Source organism: Lagopus leucura, unplaced genomic scaffold (assembly GCF_019238085.1).
Source record: "Lagopus leucura isolate 7727_CA_CO unplaced genomic scaffold, USGS_WTPT01 Super-Scaffold_100009, whole genome shotgun sequence".
Lineage (NCBI taxonomy): Eukaryota > Metazoa > Chordata > Aves > Galliformes > Phasianidae > Lagopus > Lagopus leucura.
Window position 1 is genome coordinate 5,309,043 of NW_024962266.1, and position 22,341 is coordinate 5,331,383.

General features: G+C 40.9%; 1 protein-coding gene across 3 annotated transcripts; it reads left to right on the forward strand.

The window, feature by feature from the left end:
- The first annotated feature begins 355 nt into the window (after nucleotides 1–355).
- On the forward strand, nucleotides 356–22,326 carry NTMT2 (N-terminal Xaa-Pro-Lys N-methyltransferase 2). 3 transcript variants are annotated; one of them, XM_042873075.1, is made up of 4 exons: nucleotides 356–616; nucleotides 7,221–7,396; nucleotides 13,177–13,426; nucleotides 16,854–22,326. In XM_042873075.1, the coding sequence occupies exons 1-4, from the start codon at nucleotides 376–378 to the stop codon at nucleotides 17,126–17,128; spliced, it is 942 nt and encodes a 313-aa protein (XP_042729009.1). In that variant the 5' UTR covers nucleotides 356–375; the 3' UTR covers nucleotides 17,129–22,326. The 3 variants fall into 3 exon arrangements, with proteins under 3 accessions (XP_042729009.1, XP_042729011.1, XP_042729010.1); XM_042873076.1 differs by lacking the exon at nucleotides 356–616 and adding an exon at nucleotides 4,627–4,686; XM_042873077.1 differs by lacking the exon at nucleotides 7,221–7,396 and having other exon boundaries at nucleotides 483–616.
- The last annotated feature ends 15 nt before the right edge of the window (nucleotides 22,327–22,341 follow it).

A 22,341-nucleotide genomic window follows, 5' to 3' on the forward strand; every position in this document is an offset into this window, starting at 1 on the left:
TTTCCCACAGACCAAAGAATACTGAGAGAGAGAAACAAAATTCTCTTGTGAGATTAAAGAGAGATGGGAGACCCTGGATAGTATCTGAGTTTCTTTGAAGTGAATGCTGCATAGATTAGGGAAAGTCTAATTGAACTAAAGGCACTCTTTTTTGAAGTAGATATACTTTTACCCTGGCTCAGCAATTTCCTGGTTGAGGTTTTTATCGCTTTCCAGCACCTGCTTGCTTCAGAGGGCGACACTTCAGGGATTACACTGAGGAAGTGCCAAGAGCCAGCATTTCTCACTCCCCTCTTGCCCGCCTCCGCCCCCTGCACTGCTGCACACACACACGCACACCCCAATATAGAATGACAGCATGCTGCCACAGTTTAAATGACACCGCCTCTGCCTCTTCAGAAGGACAGGTCCTTCAGAGAGCAGCAGCCACAACAGCTGCCTACTCTTGTGAAAAACATCATCATGGCATATAAAGCAGCACATCTGGCTTTTAAGTCGCGCTGGCACAAGACAGACGAAGAACTCTGTCGCCACAGCATGTCATTTGATTTACATAAGGCAATCCAGAATGACTTCTTTCAGTGTTACCTTTATCTGCTGGAAACTCTTCCCCTGGGTGAGTAACTGGTGGGCAGGAATGTTTGAGTGTGTGTTACCATGCTCCGGAGGGACATGTTGTATTAGATAGCTGGGTGCAGCACTCGTGACAATAAATAGTGGCCTTGAGAAGCCCTGCTCGAGAAATTTCAGTCTAGCTAAACCATTTGTTACTCTCTCAGCTTCAATTCAGTATCCTGTTTTATTTTTCTACCTAAATACTCCATAGATTGGTGGGGAAAGAAAGGGCATGGGAAAGACCTCAGGAGCTTAAGGAAGTTTGATTTTGGGGTGATGATACTTTCACCTTTAAATAAAACATGAATTGACCTACTCGGAACACTTGGAAGGACAAATTGGAAAGTTGTGGAGCTGTCAGGCCTTACTTTCTGTTGTCTGATACTCGTCCTCAGCTTTGTATTATGCACTGCTGTGGACAAATGCTTGAAAAGTAATTATTTTTATTTTTTATCAAAAGTCCCTGTAATCCAGATTGTGCAGCAGGCTGTCCAGACCAGTGTTTGTTATCTGGGAGGAAAGTGCTTCCAAAATATTTCTTTATAGCCAAATATGTGTGAAAGATACAGGATGCCAAAATATTTTATGTGCAGAAAAGGAATGTTACTTTCTCTTCAAAATCTCATCCTAAGAACCAGTTTTTCTTTCCCAGGACAGGATACCTGGAAAGTGCATTTTACTTGGATCTTTGTTGCTTTTTAAGCAGAATTATTCAGCTTCTACTCAGTGTTAGAACTGTAGGAATTTAAGAAGGCTGTGTCTGTCTAAACTGTGCTTCTTGAGGGCTCCTTCCTGATTGAAAGATCCACATGGGTAGGTGGATTATTTTACCTGATTCTGTGAGATTGTACAGACACCAGTGAGTATCCTGCTCAGGATACTAGAATTCATTGTAGAGAGAAAAAGTATTTCCATGTTTTCTTAGTATTTTGATGTGGCTTTTCACATGTGGTGATATCTGCAGCTATCTAAAATGAAACATGCAAGGTAAATACTCCCTGTCCCTAGTGGTAGGTAGCTAGGAATGGTGGAAAGAAAGGAAAAATGGAAAGGAAGGGAAGTTAATTATAGGTCAATGTAATCTCAAGAAGTAGATGACAATGTTATTCTTTCATTTATTTTGAAAATAAACACAACATATTAGAAACTGAGCAGGATTTCCTACGATGTGAATGTTAGTGTAAGTACTGGTGGCTAGAAGGTAGTGTTACGAATATCTAGCTTAAAATTTCACATGAAAGCTTCTAGATCGTGCCTGTAATTTATGACTGAGTCGCAGTATGTATTTATGAAGACAAAAATAACTTGGCTTAAAGTCTGCAAATGACTGAGAACTCATCAGTATGTAATTAAGCTGTTTCCAGGTCTAATTGCTTCACTCTCTTAAAACCGTATTTTATTTCTCGTCTCAATTTTATTTGAATTTCCATTCTCAGCCAGCAAGCTCTCTAAAATGTTTACCTGTCAGACTGAAGTGTTCCTCTGCCAGATTTTCAATGCTCTGAGTTATTATTACAACTCTCAAGTTTTCCATTTTGTTGCCAGTGTATCCAAATCAGTAAGACCCCAAGGAAAAAGTACTGTGAGTCCGGCCTACATGTGAACATGCAGTTTATCCATTATGCATGGTATCTGTCACGGAGTAAAAGGGTGCATAAGGACGGGCACTGAGAGGTAGCTCATGTGCTGTGGAGACACATCTGAGAATCCTCTCAGCGTGTATGTCATGGTGTGGATGGGTGGGCAACCGGATGGGTAACAACAGTTGGGTCACTTGGCTTAGAAAGTCAGGGTTAATGTGTCGTACTTGGTCTTGAGATCAGTGGTGTTCACAGGCAGCTGTCCTGTTTAACATCTTTATCAGTGATCTGAAGAGCCAAGCTCTTCACTATGGTCAGATGGCAAGAGACAGTGGATATGAGTTCAAATTGGAGATGTTCAGAGTGACTGTAAGGAAAAACTTTGTGGCTTGTCAGGGCATTGGAAAAGGTTGCCTGGTTAGGCTGTTCCGCATTGCTGCAGGCTTTCAGAACTCACTTGAATGAAGTTCAGAGGAACTTCATTTCTGTCCCTGTTGTGAGCAGTTCAAACCAGCAACCTACTTAGCTGCCTTCCAATCTGGACTACCCTGTGTTCCTGTACTCTGTGATGTGGAGCTGAGCAAATGTGGCAAGTCCAAACCTATCTGCAGAATGGCATTTTCAAGTTCAGAGTGGAACTGAGCAGAAATTAACTGTACTTCAAGATGAGATGCAGAGACCTCTTATACAGAATTAACAGTGTTAAGCCACTAAAACAACACTAAGGCTGTGACCTAGCAGAGCACTTTACAGGATACTTAACCCAAAGTGTGATTAACACGGAAATTGGGCCTCACATTGAAACTTTTGCTGCAGTCCAGGATCAGCAAGGGACAGGATTTTCTTCAAGCTATGCTAACTTCACAATCCTCTCACCCTCCTTTCCTAGGTTTAGTGGTGGGAGCACTTAGGAAGGTTTCCCTATGAGCTGAGCGTATTTGGTATCATGGCCTAACAGAATCATGTAATTTTTACAGGCTGGGGTGACATAAATAAAAGGCATTTGATTTAGGCCCGGATTCAACAGTGTACTCGAATGTGTATGAATGCCTCTAAGCCCAGTGGACTTTAACAGAGCTACTCAGATACTGGAAATTATGCATGTGGTTCCAGGGGCTGAGGGACTTGATGCCAGGAGGGTGAGATCTGCGGTGGAAGCCTCAAATAATTAGTCCAAAGAGCCAAATATTTCAATATGTGAGGCACATGTCTGTAAGTGAAGCCTGCTTTAGGGGTGTGCTGATGTTCAGCCTCTATAAAGCAGTTCTCAGGCCATAGCAGAGAGGTGAATCTTCTCTGCACCCAGATAACCATTTTTCAACTGGAGCGCAAAGCAGATGTTGCATTTAAAAGGGATGCTTAGCCAAAATGGAATTAGTTCAATATCTCGCAGAAAGCAGTTGGAGCCACAAAACAATGTTCACAAATAAAAACTTCAAAAAAATTATTTGCAACATTTATTTCTGCTGGGTAGATTTAGCTCAGCAAGCTGTGCAACTGTAAAATAGTCTGCTGCAGGTTGGGGCTGTGACTGATCCAATGTATTAAGTGATCCCATTGACTTAGGGATTTAGATCAGATACAGCAAAACAAAATTTTGAGCTGATCCTTTAACAAAAAAAATAATCTTGGACTCTGGGGGGAAGACAGGCCTAGATGAATGTTCTGTGTCTAGTCTAGGGGATGGCATTTGGCTCTTTTTTGGCATTCAGACTGTTTGCTGCAACTGAATATTGCTAACACCTCCTGACTGGAGGTGACCTTTAGGGAGGCAGTGTCTGCTCAGTCTGCTTTGCCAGTGGGCTCACTTTAGCCTTTGCTGCTTGGGGGTCTCGCCAAGCAGGTTCACCATGACAGAAGGTTTCTGCTTGCTTTCCTTGAAACACATTTCTAACCTGAAATATTACAGATCGCCTAACTTAACACTGAAAATCTTGTCTGTGAAAGCTGCCCCCCAGTCTCTGCGAGACTTACAGCTCCGTTATCCTGTCCTATCTATGCCCTACTTCGCAAAATACATTGAAATCAGGCTGTGTATCAGTAACAGACCTCACAAGCTTTTAATTTCCTGATGCAGGAGATAGTCCCACATGGATCGTGGATTGGGAAGATGCCTCTGGCTAGACAGGTCCTGTGATGAGGGGCAGGCACGCCAGAGAAGAGCTGCAACACTAACTGCCACCAAGGACGTGTGATTCCTCACACTTCTCTTTTGCGGTAGATTCCTGCAAGCTGGCAAACCTCCTGCTCCCTCTGGTCCTGCTGCTGGAGCCTGCATGCCAGGCACAGCTGCAAGGCAGATCAGAGGTGAGCTTGATTGGTTGTGTCTGGAAAATTGGGTTGTGGGTTGGGAGAGTTGGCAGTGTTGCAAATTCAGGAGAGGGAGGAGAAATACTTGAGGAAGCAAGAGGTGGAAATCATGTACTGCGTGCCTGAGACTGTCACTGCGACAGGCTTTGGGTACAGGACCTGTGTCCTTGCATGCCCTCAGGTGAGGCACTTGCACAAAAAGATCTTTGCATGGTTTGGGGTACAGAAAATGCTCAAGTGTTCAGAGTAGAGCTGGTTTCAAATGCCAGCATGTTAGGCGGGGCTGTGGGGCCCCAGCTGGCCAGGGAGGAGCCGAAGTCAGCTGGTGTGTGCATGCAAATCCCTGCAGGCATCCTGTGAGTCTGATCCAGGTTCTGAGTGAGAAATCTGAGAGCACATGCCACAGATCTGATATCCTGAACAACAGCATATCGTCTCCATGTGTTGCCTTGGGTTCAGCTCATGCATTCAGTAGATGGACCCTGAACATTTGTTGTTTGTGCTGTTTTATGCTGCATGGTGCCTGCAACACCATGTCCTAGTGCAAAGACATCCTGTAAGAGCCTTTCTTTTCAATCAGGTAGAACAGAATAAATCTCTGTCCCCTGGTAGTTCCATTAAAAAAACCCTAGAAATGGTTGCTGGGCTTTCATAAAGACGAGCTTGTAAAGCAAGCATCCAGAGGTTCAGTTCTGTTCACCAGACTGGCATCTGAAACGGAGAAAAGAAACCAGGAGAAAATAAGCTAGTGCCACTCCCAGGGGAGGATGGAGATAATTTACTGGAAGAATCTCCACTGCCAATGGAGTCTTTATTTCTCGGGCTCTGGGAGCCTCCCTGGCCAAGTTGCACAGTGGATTGGCTGCTGCCTCCTTCATATTAATTTCTTCAACTAAATGGTTTCTTCTGAGTATGTGAATATAATCAGTGGAGTGTGTAAAACTCCCAGGTTTTGACCCTTGCTGGGCTCAGTGCTTCTTGTGGTATAAATTTCTCAGGCATAACATAAATGTGTAATGGATTAAAGCTTTAATAGTATCCGTTCAGCAGTTGACTTAAGCAGGTGATGACAAGAGGGGCTGGTAATGCTGCTTTTGTTGGATGAAGGATATGCCGGGCATGCTGCTGGTGTGTAACCCAATAGCACTATTCTGTTCCGAGTGGTCCTTGGTGGTAATTATTCCCCATCCTACTTCCTTTGTCCCCCCTCATTTGCTGCTGAAATGTCATTCTCCTGCTGAGGATGGGCAGGCGTATACTTATCATTCCCTGCTGAGCTTGCTTGCCTTCCATAAATACATTCCAGGCTTATGTTCAGGTCTCTGGCCTAACTCTCATCCTGCGCATGGAGGGCGTAACTCCTTTTCTGCAGGCAGGGTGAGCAAGGCATGGCATTGTTTGACCCTTGCCAGCAGTGCTCCTGGGGAAGTTTGGAGGCTGAAAGATGCAGCCCACATAAGGTAGATACTGAACAGCAACTGGGTGCTGCCCTCTGTCTGCACAGCCTGCAGGGACATCTCCCTTTCCTCTGTTAACCAGAAAGCCATTTGCTGCTTGCTCATTTCCAATTCCTTGAGCCATGCTGCACATCTGCAGTGGAGATGGTCTCACAATGCAAAGTTGTGCTTGCAGACTCATTCCCAGTGTGACTCCATCCCTCCTTACTGCTTAGCTTTCACACGCAGGCTTGTAGTTGCATTTTTGTTGGAAGGCCTGTCTGGGAATGACTGTAGATGTGGGGAAGCACTTTGTATGCTTGTATGTGCATGAGACAGCAGGATAGCTTGTTTCCAAACAGTTTCTAGTCTGCCCTAATTTGAACTTTTGAGATATAACACATAACTACTTTTGATATGCCAATGCATTTCAAGTATGAAAAAACTTAGATGCAGAGCATAGATTTCAGTTCTTCAAAGAATGGGGAAAAATTGTCTTAAACCATACAAAACAGGGTCCGATTGAATTGAATGGCCTCAGACTTATGATTGCTATGTATTACCAGCAAATAGCAGAGCAATGAAAGGAAAGACCCAACCCCTTGGCACACAGGAGCTTTCCAATGTAACACCCACTGATTATCTTGACCTGTGACAGAAGAAAATTTAGGACTCCGTTTCTAAATGGTCTCCCTGCTGTATATTCATTTAGGCCTGAGACTGCCATCTGCTCCTTGGTTCGGCTTACAGTGCCCCAGACTTCCCAGTGTCACTAAAAATAAACCAAAGCAAGTGCCTCATTCATTCAGACTCTTGTTGGTGCACTCTCTGTGCAGCTGTTGATGGCTAGAAAGTATATATGGCAGTCTGCAGGCTGTGAGGAGCTGTTAGGTTCACCACAGCGGAAGTGGTGACTGCGAACAGCAATAAACACTGCCCACAGCTTTTCTGGGGGTAAACTAATCCCACTGCTCTCTTTGGTATTAATGTTCATCTTCAAACCTGGAATGATTTTTCACTGATGTGAAAGCATACTGTGTAATGACAAATGAGTTCTGAGTGTGGCAGGCGCAGGATATACTCAAGGGGTGCTGTGTCCCTTCAGAGCCTTGCAGGATTAAATCCAACACCTTTCCTTCCACCTCAGGTTTGGAAACAGAGGTTTGTTCATTTGGAGGCTCAGCTTAGATTCATAGATTTTCATCACCGTGCCTCCAGAACAAGTAACTAACCCAGAAATGTGTCATTAACAATAAAATAATGATTTATCTGCTTGCAGTGAAACTTTACGCTTTAACAAGCCAAGTTATCAATGGGGAGATGCAGTTCTACGCCAGGGCCAAACACTTCTACCAGGAGGTACCAGCCACAGAAGAGGGCATGATGGGGGACTACATTGAGCTCTCCAATATAGACATTGAATCCTCCAGGGAGTTTCTCAGGAAGTTTGTTGGGGTGAGTCATTTAAATCCCATCTTCTGCAAGAGACAGTAGTGATGTGTCATAAATGACATGCAGTGTGCCCAGACACATTTATTTTAAATGGCACCATGTATCATATTTTGTATGCATGAAGCTCATGTTGTAATTGACTGTGATGGGGCCCAGGAACGTACTATTTACATGCATTCTGCCAGGTCATGCATCACCATGAGTACGCATTTTGCTTGGCTGTATCTTGTTGTTCACCTGTTTTGCATCCTTTTCTTATACTCTGAAGCTGCAAAGAGGACTGTGCAAGGATAGCACAAACTTTGCTTGGGTGGGAGATTAATTCTCAGTGTAGTGCTGAGACTTCTCATTATAAAATCCTTGCTAGCTTCAATGGGAGATATTTCTGTGCAAATTCCTGCATTCTATTTGGGAAAGTGACTGAGACAAGATGCCAAGGTTCTGTTTTGTCTATTTATAGGTATCTTTTTTCTGAGAATGCTGCAAGAAAATACAATCCTCCTTCCCCTCTGTTAGCAATATGTAGAATAAGCTATCTGTTAGTAAAAATATGATTTCCTGATTGCTGCAGTATTATTGTTGACTTTTGAAGGCAGATCTTTAAAGGTCTGTAAGAATCTTCAAAGATTTGCTTTGAGATGCAAAGTGGGATTTTAACAGCAATTAAAATAGCAGTTTCTCTTTGGCATTTGGGTTTTTGGAGTGTCTTGTTAGGAATCTATTTTTTTTTTTTAAAGTTTGGCCCAAAGGTTTTCCAACTGTCTCTTTCCCTTCCTGAGGATAAGAAGCCTGCTGAATTAGCTCAACAACTATATTAGATGCTAAAGAACCCACAAAGTTACAGGGAACTGAATTTCATAAATTTTCCTACTCACAAAATTACAAGTTCTACGCGATACTACCATAAAACTTTCATTTTCTACTCAAATGTACAAATTTTGCTTAACTAGATGACTTTTTTTTAGCCTTAATGACCTATTGTGGGAAAAAAAAAGCTCAGTAAGTTAATGAGATGTTGTGTATAAAAAAAGGGCACAGTTAAAATGGATTTGGATGAAAAATAAGTGTGGTTTAACAACAGATAGAAATCCTGTCTAGCAGTGAAGAGCAACTGATGGCAAAGTTCACTGTGTATGGCACTCTTGGGACAGTATGCCAACAAAACACAGTTACCTAAGTGATCAGCTACTTCATTTCTATTCACAGTCTTTTGTATTGATGTCTTCACAGCATTTTAAGGCCTCACTGTGTCTGTAAGAGTTTTGTAAAGCAGCTTCACAGTGTCTCAAGGCCTCATTGTATTTGGTTTCTTACAAAATAAGAAAAGGAAACTCAGAAGATGAACGATAGTAAAGTGGTGCTTTCAGTAAAAATGGAACATAACTTGTAAACTTCAAGCCAGCTCCAGGCATGTCCCTTAAATTTTACGTGTCTTTTCTTAAGGATATTTGGAATTCACATGGTGGACAAGCCTGTCTTCAGGGAAAGATTTCATGCTTCCTAGACATCATACAGATTCAGTTTCCTGAACAGCGAGTTTATATCACACTGTTAAGCTTTCTCATCTCCAAGACCTGAAAAGGAAAGAAGTACAGTCTGTAGCAGAGTTTCATGTGCCAAAGAGAAATCATACCCAATGCATCAGGTGTGATGACAGATACAAAAGACTCCAGAGCAGAGCTTCTACTCCTATTATTAGCCAGGGGTAGAAAGGATATTCTGAATGGCCAAGATCAAATAAGGAAAAAAAATAAAAGAAAGGAATCTGCATGTTTTGCTAATTCTGATTTAGTTTATTACAGCCTGTAATCTCTCAAGATACAATCAATTAGTTGTTTTACTTATGGTTTATTTTCCTTCCTTACTATTGCAATCCTACTTGATCAGATAGAGATATTTACAGGCTTTCTGTAGAAGTGACCTTACTGTATAGCTAATCTGAGCCATGTCTTCCTTTTGTTATACCCAGTTTGTCTCTGAATATTTTTTTTACCAATAAGCCAATCAAAGTAGAAGAAAACAATCTGTTGACCCAAACATAAGCTATGCTTTTTTAAAAAGTTTAACAAAATCAGAAAAGGAAATTAGTCTCAGATCAACTGTGCATATTTAATTTAGGTTTTTGATTGTTTTGCCCTCTGATTTTTTTTCCTGTTGTTCTTATTATATGTCGGTTCCAAAATGAAAAATGCTGTTTAGAAATGAAAAGCTGACAAGACATTTTTTTTTTTTTTTCCTTGAATGCAGTCAAAAAGAAATATTTCAACATTTTCAACATTCTTTCCCATGTTTCCTGGCTAAAACTGTTCTCTAGATTTGAGGTATCGATATCACAATTTTTCTTTTTCCAAAACTTTTTTTTTCTGGCAGAACTGGTGCTCCTTAAAAAACAGTTGCCCAGTTCCACTCAAATTACTCTTCAGTTAGTTTGGCTGGTGTGGAAATGCCACACAGTGACATTTCCCTTCCATGACTGATGTTGCATACCTTCGTGTATGGCATTTCTTAACATGTTTTTTAGCACCACTGTAAACTGAGCTACAGATTTCCTTACCATGGTAGAATTTATCTTGCCTGGGTGCATGGAAGGAATTACAAAAAAAGAAAAGTAGAAAACTGAGGACTTCACTTATATTTTAGCCTGTCTCCTGCCCAGGCGAGTCAAACTGAGTTAAAAGTGCCACTGTGCTCAAGTTAAGAGGTTTTATGTGTGTGTGGGCAGAACTCAAACCAAGAGCAACATTTGAGTTAGAACGTGAGCCAACAGCTCTATATAGACAAGCTATAGGTTGTCTTTGGTGCAGTCGTACCTGAAGGGTTATCAGCAGAGCTATAGCATTGCGTATTTATGGCAATGTATTCATGCCAATTCAAGCTTTGATGTCCATACAGACACTGTGTTTTCAAGTGCCTAATCCAGAGGAAATCTTTTTTAAAAAAAAAAAAAACCTTTAGTTCAGGAACATTCATGATCTACAGGTGTGTGAAATAGTACAGATGGGGATTATATTGTCCTTACAGCTCCCTTTCTACCCCCAAAAAACTGTCTTCCTTTCTGCCCTGTCTTGCCTTGGTTCAGCTGTCTAATTGAGGACCTGCTGAATGAAAAGTGATTTTTCTTCTGTTTGATCAGGGAGATGGAAAAGATTTTGTTCAAAGCCTGATATTTATATAAATAATTCAGAAAGAAAACTGTTTAACTATTTACTGAACTGTGGTTTCTTTGTTTTCCCTTCGTATCTATACTGCCTTCCTGCCCTTCCAAGACCTGAAGTAGCACCATCAAAACATATCCCACAGATCTTTTATACCTAATGAACTTTTGTGAGTGCCCTATTCAGTTCTACAGCAGAACGTTTGGGTGTGTGCATGTCCTCAATGACAGTGATTCAGAGTAACAGGAAGCATGTAAGCAGAGAAGCAGTCAATCTTAAATTTTGAAGCCTGCTCTGGCTTAAAATTTTCACTTACGCTATTTCTTTAAATAAGAAGTCCAGTTTTCAACTCAATTAGGCTTTTGGGAAAATGATTGCCTTCCAAAGAAAATGTTAATACCCTGTCAAAGCTCCGAGCACTCCCAAACTGAAAATATATTAGCTGAACATGGAATTATGTCAACATTTTCATTGCAAACAGTGCTGTGGTGCTTTGCAGGGCTTCTCGTCTGACTGCCTGGTACTCTTGCTCCCTGTCAGTAAAGTATGGGATTGAGCCTCAGCTCTCATGGTTGCTTTTCCTTTCCTTCTTGATGGTAAATGGAGATGTGTCATCACAGGTCCTTGCTGTGATGCTCTCCTAGGAAATGAATTCCCAATGTTTGGTAAGGTGCTGTGATTATAGATTCTCTGAAACACAGGTACCAAAGTCAGAGTTGTATGGCTTTTAGGCTACTTTTTCCTAGCTTTTTTAGTAAACAATTCCTGCTTTCTCACCAGCATTCTTGAAGCGTTGTACTTAATTGCATCAACTTATGTTGATCATCAAACAGTATGGGAATTGACCTTGTGAAGACACAGCTCCTTCTCTTCTCGTGAACTCTCTGCTACAGCTTAGTCTGGTCCTCAGTAAAAGCCGTGTGCTCCTAAGTGCAGCCCGTGAATGAAGAATAGCTCACATTTTCTGGCTAACTACAAACAGGTTGTCTCCAGAGTCCAATAGGATTGAAGGCTTGTGGACTCTTGCACACATCAGGAGATTAATCTTCTTAGGTATACAGATTGGGACCAGCAGCTCCAGAGGCTGGTGAGAGCCTTTCAGGTCCTTGTGCTCTTTCTACAGTTACTCCATGTAACTGTAGATGTTCAGCTGAGCTATTCATAGTCGTGTCACTGACAATACTGTCCTTTGACCTTAATAATCTACTGAATTACCCACTGAAGTAAGGCCAAAAAAGCAGTGAGTTACATGATTTATGCTTAGTCATTACATGGCGGGGGGGGGGGAGGGGTCTCCCAGTAAGCAGAAAGAGCTAGACTCTTCCAGGACTTATTTCACTTAAGAGCAGTGAAGTTGTAGCAGGGACTTTGGCCCATAGGTTTTGCTTCAGCTCTCACTTCCAGGGACAGGGAAAAGCTGTTTACATTTGCTTTTAATATATTTGTTTAACAGATAACTTTGGCCAGGGGAGCTCCAATTCCATGGCCAGTGCCTGTACAGACTTAAAATTTCTGTTTTACACAACAGCAGCACACTCTTAAGAGACTCTTTATAGCTAGAATGGAAGCTTTAGGAGTGAAATACAGCTTTCATTATGAAGATCCTTTTACAGTAACTCATTATTTTCTCACAGATGTATCCTTTGTGCCACAATTTTTTCTTGTCTGATCCCTATCCAGAGATGATATTCAGGAATAAAAAAATAGCAGTTAAGCAAAATCTACTCAGTCATCTTGCTTGTCTCTGTGTTTAGAGAAGAAATTCTGAATATGCTCCAGTCCAAACTTTTGTGTTGTTGTAAGTTAGCTAAGTCTCCAAGATCTTTGTTCAAACACAACTTGTTTTGAAAATTGTGCTCAGATCACAAGGACACTCTGTCTCTGCAGAGATGTCCACGGATACCTTATAACTTTTGGAGCACAGAATATCTATTTTTTTGTGTGCAGTGTTTGGTATATGCTTATTCTTTCGTTGAGTCTTTACTGGGTTCAGAATTTAACAAGACTGACCTAGTCACGCAGTTGACTGTAAGATATAAATACATGACTGATGGAGTTGGAAGGACTTTGTGAAGACCAGTGGTTCTTCTGAGAGAGTTAGGAATTTGTGAAATGTTCTCTTCTTATAGCAAGCAAAAACAGCTACAAACGCAGGGCTACAATGAAGAAATCCCATCGACTGCAGCCTTTGTTTTGCAGCTCCAAATGAGCAGTGGCTGCTGGCTGTTGAGGAGGAGAGCTTTGTGCAGACAATGTCAGCTCAGGGGTGGGATAGTGTATGCCAGCTGGAGCACAAGGGGAGGTTTGTCTTCACTGCTCTTACTTACTGGCTTGGACACTCAGTGTGAGGTTCTGCAGGTCACTGGATTCTGCTCCAAGCTGTGGAAAGTAATTATGGAGGAAAAATGCATCCAGGCATTATCTGGGAATGCAGCCTAGCAGCTTAATAGCTATCCGAAGGTGTACTGATAGCGTTCAGAGTTCTCACCAATCTTGCAGCTGCCCTGAACAAGTAAAGAGACAAGATACTAGGCTTGGTGGACAAAAGGCCATAGCTGGTACCACGGTTGCTGTGATCTTTCAGGTAGCATTTTTTCAGATTTCAAATGATTTTCTTGTGTTTCACAGGGGGTGGGGAAAGCTGGCACCAACCGCGCCCTCGACTGTGGCTCTGGGATAGGTCGGATCAGCAAGCATGTCCTGTTACCAGTTTTCAAGAGTGTGGAACTGGTGGATATGATGGAAAATTTCCTGGCTGAGGTCCCGAACTACCTGCAGGACGAGGAGGACAGAGTAGAAATGTATTATTGCAAAAGCCTCCAGGAATTCACTCCAGCCCCACAAAGATATGATGTCATCTGGATTCAGTGGGTTTCAGGTTAGTTCAGCACGATTCATCCAGCCCAGCATCTCAGAGCTACACAGCATGTACTGAAATTACTGTTAAAAGAATGGTGCAGCTGTAAAAAGAGATTCTGAAATCTTTGATGATGCCAGGCCAGGACTGACAAGTGCTGGAAGCACAAGGTGCTGCCTTCATTCACTTCCAGTGCCTGGTCCCATAGCAGCCAGGACAAGCAAGTAGAAAACAAAGAAGAAACTCCTGCAGTACTAAAGCTTTTCTGTGGAGTCAGGCAGTCCCCACAGTCCGTAGCTTCATAAACTTGTCATGTTTCCCTGTCAACCCAGGGAAAAAAATAATCTTGCAGTGGACTTCTGGGAGTTCTCCCCAGCCGTGTGCACAGTGGGTACAGATCAAGATGCTTTTTTTTTTTTTCAGGCCACGTACTGGAGGAAGGTGCATGTACCAGGAGAAGCTTGCATACTATAGTGCAATAAGGGAGTAGGTCATAAATATATATATGGGTCTTATACATTGAGCAGGAATCTTCCCTCCCTTATAGCTACCAATATTGCAGACAGGCTGACCTCATTTGTATGCAGTGGTCTATCAACACCACTGCATCTGGCATGTGATGGGAGCAAGGCTGTAACACTGTGACAGTACTGCTATGTGAGGATCAAGCTTGCCTACCAGAAAAAAAAATGTGAGAATTGTATGACCCTCATTCTTGACCTATTGAATATTAGCCAATTTTGGACACACCTTTGCCCATATTTTTCATGAGTCATCAGGTACTTCAGAGAGCCAAGCAGTCTCACAAGGAAGAAGAGCCCTTTTGAGACATTTTTTCCCCTTTGCAGATAGGGCAGCTCCAGCATTTGGGTGCAGAATGAGTGGTAGGGTTTTTGTATTTTTTTGCTTACAAGATTGACTGTACCTGCATTAAAGGATGGTTTCCTTTGGTTCTTTGCCAGAAGTCATTTTCCACCCACGATTCACCACTTCTGCATTATAGCTTGGCATCCTGTTGGACATTTCCTGCAAAGATCTTGTGGGAATCCCTGGCATGTCATATGCCCCTCACACATAGAACCTATTAGGCTAAGTGCCCCTTCAGGGATATCCCCTTCAGTCCTTTCTTAGCCTCTGCCAGTGGGTGTCCCTCAATACCGATGTTCTCAGGGGCATTTCTGAACTTGATGACTATTGAGACCTGGGAATATTTCAGGAAATAAGCTGTGAAAAAGCATGGTGAAATCACCAAAACCTATCAGCAGATGACTGTCTGTTGCATGCACTAATGCTCATTAAAGAGGTTCACTTAGCTACATCCCAAAGCAACTCCTCCCCAAATAACAAATATCTGCATCCTCTCCTGCACTCACTCATTTTTTCCCCTCCTACTTAAAGCAATGAAAGGTATGAAAATTAATTACTTTTGTAAAGTGTGCAGTGATCCTTTCATGAAAAGTGTTGTAGGGCTGTAAGTGAACAGAATATTCATACAGCTACAGGAGAAGTGAATTGAATGTGACCTGAAAAGTCAACTTTTCATTCTCCTGTCTCAATCAGTCAGAAATACCATTTTTAGTAGATATTTTTCATGCTGTTTAAAGCCTTTACTGCTGCAGAGTGTCCCCTGTGCAGTTTCAGTGGGCAGGACTCATTATTCTAAAGCACAAGAGGAGGCCTGAACAACTCCATGTCAAAACCCTGGAAATGCCTTCTTTTTGGACAAAGGCAGGAAGATTAGTACAGGAGATCTTAAGAGCAATCACTTGTCCGTTATACATAGTCTTAAAAAGTAATGGGATTGGTCTTAGAATTGTAGGTTGTTCCTTTATAGCTATATAAGCAAGTTGCTTCAGAAGAGTATCATTTTCCCTTCTGTTCTATTTGAATAGTCAGTCATTGCTCATATCTCATGAACGAAGCCATGGCAACGTGAGACAAAATGAATGAAGACTTGTCTGGAGCTGTGCTTGTTACTTTTGTGCTGTCAGTGGCAAAAGCAGCATATGCCTTTTGTCTAGCGGATCTGAATCTCCTTCCACCTTTCAGCCATCGATTGCTATGATGTAGATAGTGACTTTAAGTACTAATCAAGTTTCTACCACTACCTTGACTTTGGATGAAAAATGCCAGCAAGCTCAATGCTTCTTGGTGGAATGGGGCAGGACTAACTGGCAGGTAGCAATGCAAGCAAGATCATGTATTTTTGGATGGGAAAACTGGGCTAAGAACTAAGTTAAGAGCAGCCAAATGCTTCAAAGAATCTAGTCCATGAAATCTTGATTTGTCGTGCATGTACATAATTAAATCAGCTCAGGTTTTTTGGTTTTTTTTTTTGAAGAAATAAAAATGAAAGTTTAATTTTCAAACTGAAATGGTGATTTTCCCACAGTTGGAAGGTATTCAGTTTTTGTTCTGACTCTTTTTTTCTTTGGTAAGAGGGAAGTAGTTAAAAAAATCTGACAAGCTATATCAAAATGTGGTTTTGAAATGACAGCTTGCATTTATAAAAGTTTAGATCTACCATGAAGAAAACTAAATATTTTGACTAAAAATTACAAGCAACTTTTTTGAGTTTTTCATTCAGTTTTTGACCACCTGTCCTTGTTAATTCATTTTAAATAGGTTTCATATGTGTGTTCTCATTTTGCTCTTCTCTGAGCCCCACTCTCCTGATGTTAACAGAATTATTGATCTTTGAGAAGGAAGAATAGAAAACACAATCTCAGTAACATATTAAAAGTTACTGTATTTAAATATGTATGGTGTATGCAGAGATCAGAACAGTATGTAGTAATACGGAGTTTATTTGGTGATTTGGTTGTAATCCACAGCTGCTTTGGATGTATATAGAAATCTGTAGCATAAACAGCCATTAGTAATTGTTAGATTCTCTAATTTGACCTATTCTGTATCACTTGCTGTTACATTCCATTGTTTTACCCTTGCACTGGATGGTTTGCGTTCAATAAGAACATTATCTTGAGAAAGTCCGTCGCACTAGATTTGAGGGCTTCAAGAGGTGGTAAATCCACCACTTCTGTTGGTTGCTTCTGATCGGTAGTTACTTGCACTGTTAAAACATTTGTCTCTTATTTCCGGTTTGAATTTGTTTGGTTCCAGCTTCCTGCCAGTGATTCTTATTATGACTTTAACCACCAGATTAAAGAACCCTTCAGCACCCGCTATTTTCTCCGCTATTCCCATTGACTTCTGTCCACATCTGTTGCTGCTGTGAACGTGGATCATAAATATCGATTTGAGTTTGTAACTGATGATCTCATTGATTTGCCCAGGTTTTCATTCTGAAATCTGGCAGATCTAGAACTAACTATTCCAGCAATAAAAAGGGATATGGAGAATCGAATCAAGGCACCGTTATGATATGTTCAGAGGGAGGCTGTATGAATGGTTAATAGTGATCTATTTTCCATCTTTTCACCTGTAGGATATCTGACAGATAAAGATCTCCTGAAGTTTCTCATCCGGTGCCAGAAAGGCTTGAAGGATAATGGTGTAATCATTCTCAAGGACAATGTAGCCAGGGAGGGCTGTATCCTGGATTGTCTGGACAGTAGTGTGATCCGAGACCTGAACATCCTCCACAGCCTCATTGAAATGAGTGGACTCGTCATCCTGCAAGAGGAGAGGCAGCAGGGATTCCCTGAGCAGTGCGTCCCTGTCTGGATGTTGGCCATGCAGAAACGCCCTGCCCATTCCTGATTGCATAATGTGGCAGCAAAGACTGGACTACGGATGGAGGACAAAGGGGAAGAAAAGCACCTGTAGAATACTACTAGCTACCTACTGCTACCACTGTAATTCCAAGGCAGCAACTTCTAAAGGATCAAGAGAGAATTACAATTGAGCCAGCTTCTCCAGGCAATAGTCTGCTTCTAAATCCTGCCTGCTTCACCATTTTTAAAAGACTTTCTGACAGCTCCTTGTAGGATTTCTCTTTTATTCAAGAGCCAATACTACAACAGAACTAAACTAAATACGGAAACTTCAGACTAATTATTTTCTAGTGGCTTATATGTTTTAGTGTGCTTTGCATGAGGGGTGAAACAAATAAGCTTGTTTTTCACTGGCAACTATGTTGTCCTGGAAGTTAAGAAGAATCTGTCAGATCACTGAAGCAGAATATTCAAATAACTTCTGGAAAACCTAACCTACCTTGCTTATGTTTCTGCTCTGTAACAGTAGTGGTGCATAAGGATATTTACACTTCAGGGAAAAGATTATATGACATATAAGCATGTTTGCTTTGAAAATTTGTGCAAAGATTGCCCCACAATCCACTTTCTGGAAAATGTTTTTTCAAAACGTTCACAGTGGAAACCACTTGAAAGCATCTCTTTATTATTCATACCACTGTAAATTTCTTTCTTTCCCACATTCAGAACAAATCTGGCACCATATGCAGAGCTAATGGGATTTCATGGGGTGTTAATAGTTAGAATGCAAAAAGAACTAATACAGTATTGTATTAATTAACAACTGTACTAAATTGCAGAGGGTGTTAGTAACCCAAAAGCATCTATGATTTATATCCAAACAGCAGCTGTGTAAGCCTGGATTTGACAATGCTAACACATACAATCTCCTTAGAGCTCACAGAAATTACACACTGACCTTCTTGTCCCTTTCATACGGGCACAGAAAGCGCTGTGGGAGGACAGGGTTCTTTTTGCAAAGATTTTCAGAATTTGATGTTCTGCTTCATTCTGAATGAGTGCAAGAGGAGACAGTTTTGTTTTTGTTTACAGAGAATAGTCAGTAATGGTCCTAATGAGAACTATGGACAAAATCAAACATTTCCCTTGAATTACGGTTCTAAAATAATTTACATTTTAAATTTTTGTTATTATAATGCAGCAAAAAATGTAAACGAAGCGTGGCTTGTTCAAAATGTAAGAATGGACTGTTCTGACTCTTTCAGAATTTTTGTCTTATTTTATTCACCTGCAATTCTGGAACAACTGACTGGCTTTTTTAAAAGTTGTGTTATGACGAATGTCCACGTTCAGATGGAAAAGGTTCTATGCAATATCCTCCACGTGGCTGTATGCACAATTATCTTTGTCAAATATTGTCACCTGTGTAAGATTGACTCACATAGGAGCCCAAAGACAACAAGGGACAACAGGGAACTTCTCAGTTGGATTTTAGTACTCTTGGCCATCCTTTGATAACAGATTTCCAGATTTGTTTTGATTGTGTAGCTCATCTTCTCTAGCAATATGAATGCATATGTTGAGAATTTCCAATTCATGGCATAGAGCTTCATGCTGTCAAATCTTATTCAGTAATTATTGTTGTTTTTTTTTTTTAATGTGCCATCACTGATTGTAGCATTAAGGAAAAATAACTCTGGTGATTTGTTGAATAGTCTGGCATGTCATGTAACATAGGAACCTATGGCTCCCATGATGCAGATTCTTCTGGAATGTCTTGGCTAATTCTTCCATTTGAATCAACTGGTAATGATTGCAAATGTATCACCCGATGCTAAAAACACTAGGTGAAATTTTTTGTTCTGGAATTGTCCCTTGGAATAAGGGCTTTTAATTCCCATTAAACCACTACAATTCTTTCATTCCCTTTTAGCACCAGTTAAAAGCTGGTGCCGTGATTGGGTGAATATGAATATGTGCAGAAATTTGAAGGAAAACCAGTCATTAGTTTTGCAGGAAAGAAGCATCAGTCCTACAGTTAGCTATACTCATTAGCAGTAACAGGCAAATATTTAAAAGATCTAGACATGCGTTACAAATTAATTGGTTCTACATCATTTTCTCTTCCAGCCAGAAACTTCTGCCATGGTGCAGAATACCTGGGAACTACTGGAAATCCTCATGTCTGTGCCAGGCTTATGTGAACAATGTTGGTCACTTCAATGACAAGACAACAGCATTGTGGAAATAGGGAGGTAAATAATTGTATACAACTCTAAGTTGTTGCTTACAGCTCTTATCGTGCAGAATACATCAGCTGTTCATTTACACACCAGAGGGGTGCTGTCCCAAGGTGGATACAGCATGAAAAGTGATTAGAACAAAAGATAGAATATCAATATCTGGTATCATTATCAGTGAAATAGATTTTTCAAAGTAAAAAAGTTTTTTCTGTATTTTGTACATCTCTCTTATTTTAATTTCTAGACTATATCTGCATAAACATGTAGTGAAAATTAGTTATTTTAACTATGTTAATAGTTAATGGAGAACGGAGCCAAGTAAAGTCTTAACTTAGTAGAAAAAAAAGCATATTTCATGGTTACCACATTCCTGAAAATTAATGTTTCATGGCTATATTGCTTCCACAGTAAAATATTAAAGCTTTTCTGGTGACATAATGAACCTCAAGAGTAAAGAAACACAAGCTCCCCAGGGGCACAGATGCATGGGATTGCTTATGACAGAATAATATTTTGTTTTCCTCCTTTTCCAAGTATATTTTAATTCAAAAATTCACAGTTAACTGCTGTAGGCGGTGTTACACTCCTAAAAAAGTGCATGAATTTGGGTAAGGGCCATTCTTGGTTTAAAAGTTCTGGCCTCTCTGGACTTTGCTGTAGAATGTAATAATAATAATAATGAATCACAAATTTCAAAGAGAAGATCTTGCTTAGAAACCATCCATGCATCAGATGCTCTTTGGTGTTCAAACACTGGATGAGAACTCAGTTGCTCTGCCTCAACTTCCAGGCTGTTTGAAACATGCGTTTAAATCTTCAGCTCTTCAGTTTGCAGTGGGAGTTTGAATCCCATTTGTTTGGTGTTCATTTAAGTACTTGCTCCTGATCTCAACGTTAAGAGGAATTTAATCCAATGTCAGTACCCTAGTTGAAGCGAGTGTCACGGAACACTCAGGATCCTGCAAGCTCAAACTGCAGTTCACCACTGACAGGTAATTAATGAATTAACAAATTAGTCATTCAATCAGATATTACTCCCAGGCAAACTGCTAAAGCAGTCTCTTAGCTAAGGCATGCTAAAGCTCATTTCTGCCATACCACTGCCAAAACTCTTCATAATGTCAGGTTGTCCCATATCAGGTTTGATGCTTATTTTCTGCACGACTGAAAGCCAGTGTCATTTAATGTATGAATGAGGAATGTAATGAAAGGAACGAGAGGCTCCTTGCCAAAGAGATCCCTTAGCCCTGACAGCCCTTAGGTGCTACTGGACCCAAAACAAAATATAGAATCAATCGTTAAAGCACTGTGAATAGCAATCCCAACTGTGCAGCTCCTGCAACCATTGCAGCTCAAGCTGTTCATGTTCAGAAAGCGACCCAGACGTTACAAATGTCTTTTCATTTCTGATTGGAAGGGAGAGCCGTCATTTTGAAACATATCTCTGAATGGATATTCTAAAATATTTTGTTTCAGAAATACTGAAATGATCGTATCAAAATTTTTAGTTTGTATTTCTTGTTTGGATATTTATATAATTTAACCTAAACTTAAAGGTTATGTGAGATGATATCTTAGATAATACATGATGTAGTGTTGTAATAGTTGAAGTGAAACATTAGTTTCATACAAAATAATAAATTCCATACATTTCCTGGCCCCAAATTTAGTGAAACAAGCCAGTAGTTTCCAGAGGAAAGTAATTTCAAGAACTGTCCTGTCAAGAAGTATTTGCCCGAGCTGTTACTTTTCAGACATATTGCATTGGTTCAGGCATCTTCCCTATGCCTGGCCTAGGGAATAGCCACCTTGGGCTCTTTGATGGGCAGCAAAATAAAAAAACAGGCATCTTCAGAGAAATTCAGACCAGCTCAAAGTGAACTGGCTTGAAGTAAGAGAGTATCCTCTCTCCTCAGTGGCTGTAGTGAAAGTGCATCCTTATAACTGATTTAGTCACCTCTTTACTAATGGCAAGCAGAAGTGCAGTGTGACCAGGGGAGCTGTGACTGTTGAAACCAGCAAAGAACATGGGCATGGATACTGAAACACACATTAAAAATCAGTCGTGGCACTGAGGCACAACATTAATGTGAGGAATATTATCATACTACCATAATCAGTTGACACAGTGCCAACCGATAAGAGATTTATCAGTTACACCTTAAAGTGCCCTGAGTGCCTTTATACCATTCTCTTGTTTGTCTTCCATTCTGTTAATCCAGATCCCCAGAGATTTAGGATGGTGCATCAGACAGTAGGCCTGTCCAGAGGAACCTGACTGCTACATCTGATTAAATTCAGTTGTCTTGCATCCCATTCTTCTTTAGTTTTGATGCTTCTTCTAACTTGCCGAGACATTCCTCCTGCACTTGCCAAAAGTGATTTGTTCTCTATGGACATCACCACACCTCACCGAAATAAAATGAGTTACCTTTGATTTTAAGAGGAGGTAATTCTGTTCATCTGAGAGCAATCACAGCGTGCTGTATGTCAAGGATGGAAGTTAATACCCATCTTTTTCAGTTGATGTCACGTAGGCACTCCCAGACCTTTATACAAACAAAGTTTGCATTCTCATCATCACCATAAACAATAACAGTATTTGAATGACACTGTACATCCCTAGACCTTGATGCATGTGTTATCATTGTGACTTGGATGAGGAAACTGAGGCACAGAAGAGTGATCTGGGCTGCGTTACAGTTCTCTATAAGTGGGAGCTGTGAGTGATTAACACCTCCATGAATTAGGCCTCTACAGGAACTATGGAGTGTTTTGCAGGCAGACATAAACTTATTCTGTTTGTGCTCAGAGCGGATTGAAACAGTGTGGCTGTGGTTAGCCTGCTTACTAGGCCAAGCTGGTATGTCCTGCAGAGAGAGGACTCGCGCTGAACATTGTGCTCATGAACATATACAGCTTCTGATCGTCTTGAAGCATCAGTACACAACAAAGCAGTGTACACCTGCAGCAAAAATAAAGACACAAAATTGGTGGAGCATCTCTCTTCCTTGTT

Bases quoted from the DNA above. Each gene is read 5' to 3' on its own strand.
- NTMT2 (XM_042873075.1), top strand. From the start codon at position 376: ATGACACCGCCTCTGCCTCTTCAGAAGGACAGGTCCTTCAGAGAGCAG. The intron at 617-7,220 runs GTGAGTAACTGG...ATCTGCTTGCAG, and splicing joins GCTGGAAACTCTTCCCCTGG to TGAAACTTTACGCTTTAACA. The intron at 13,427-16,853 runs GTTAGTTCAGCA...TTTCACCTGTAG, and splicing joins CTGGATTCAGTGGGTTTCAG to GATATCTGACAGATAAAGAT.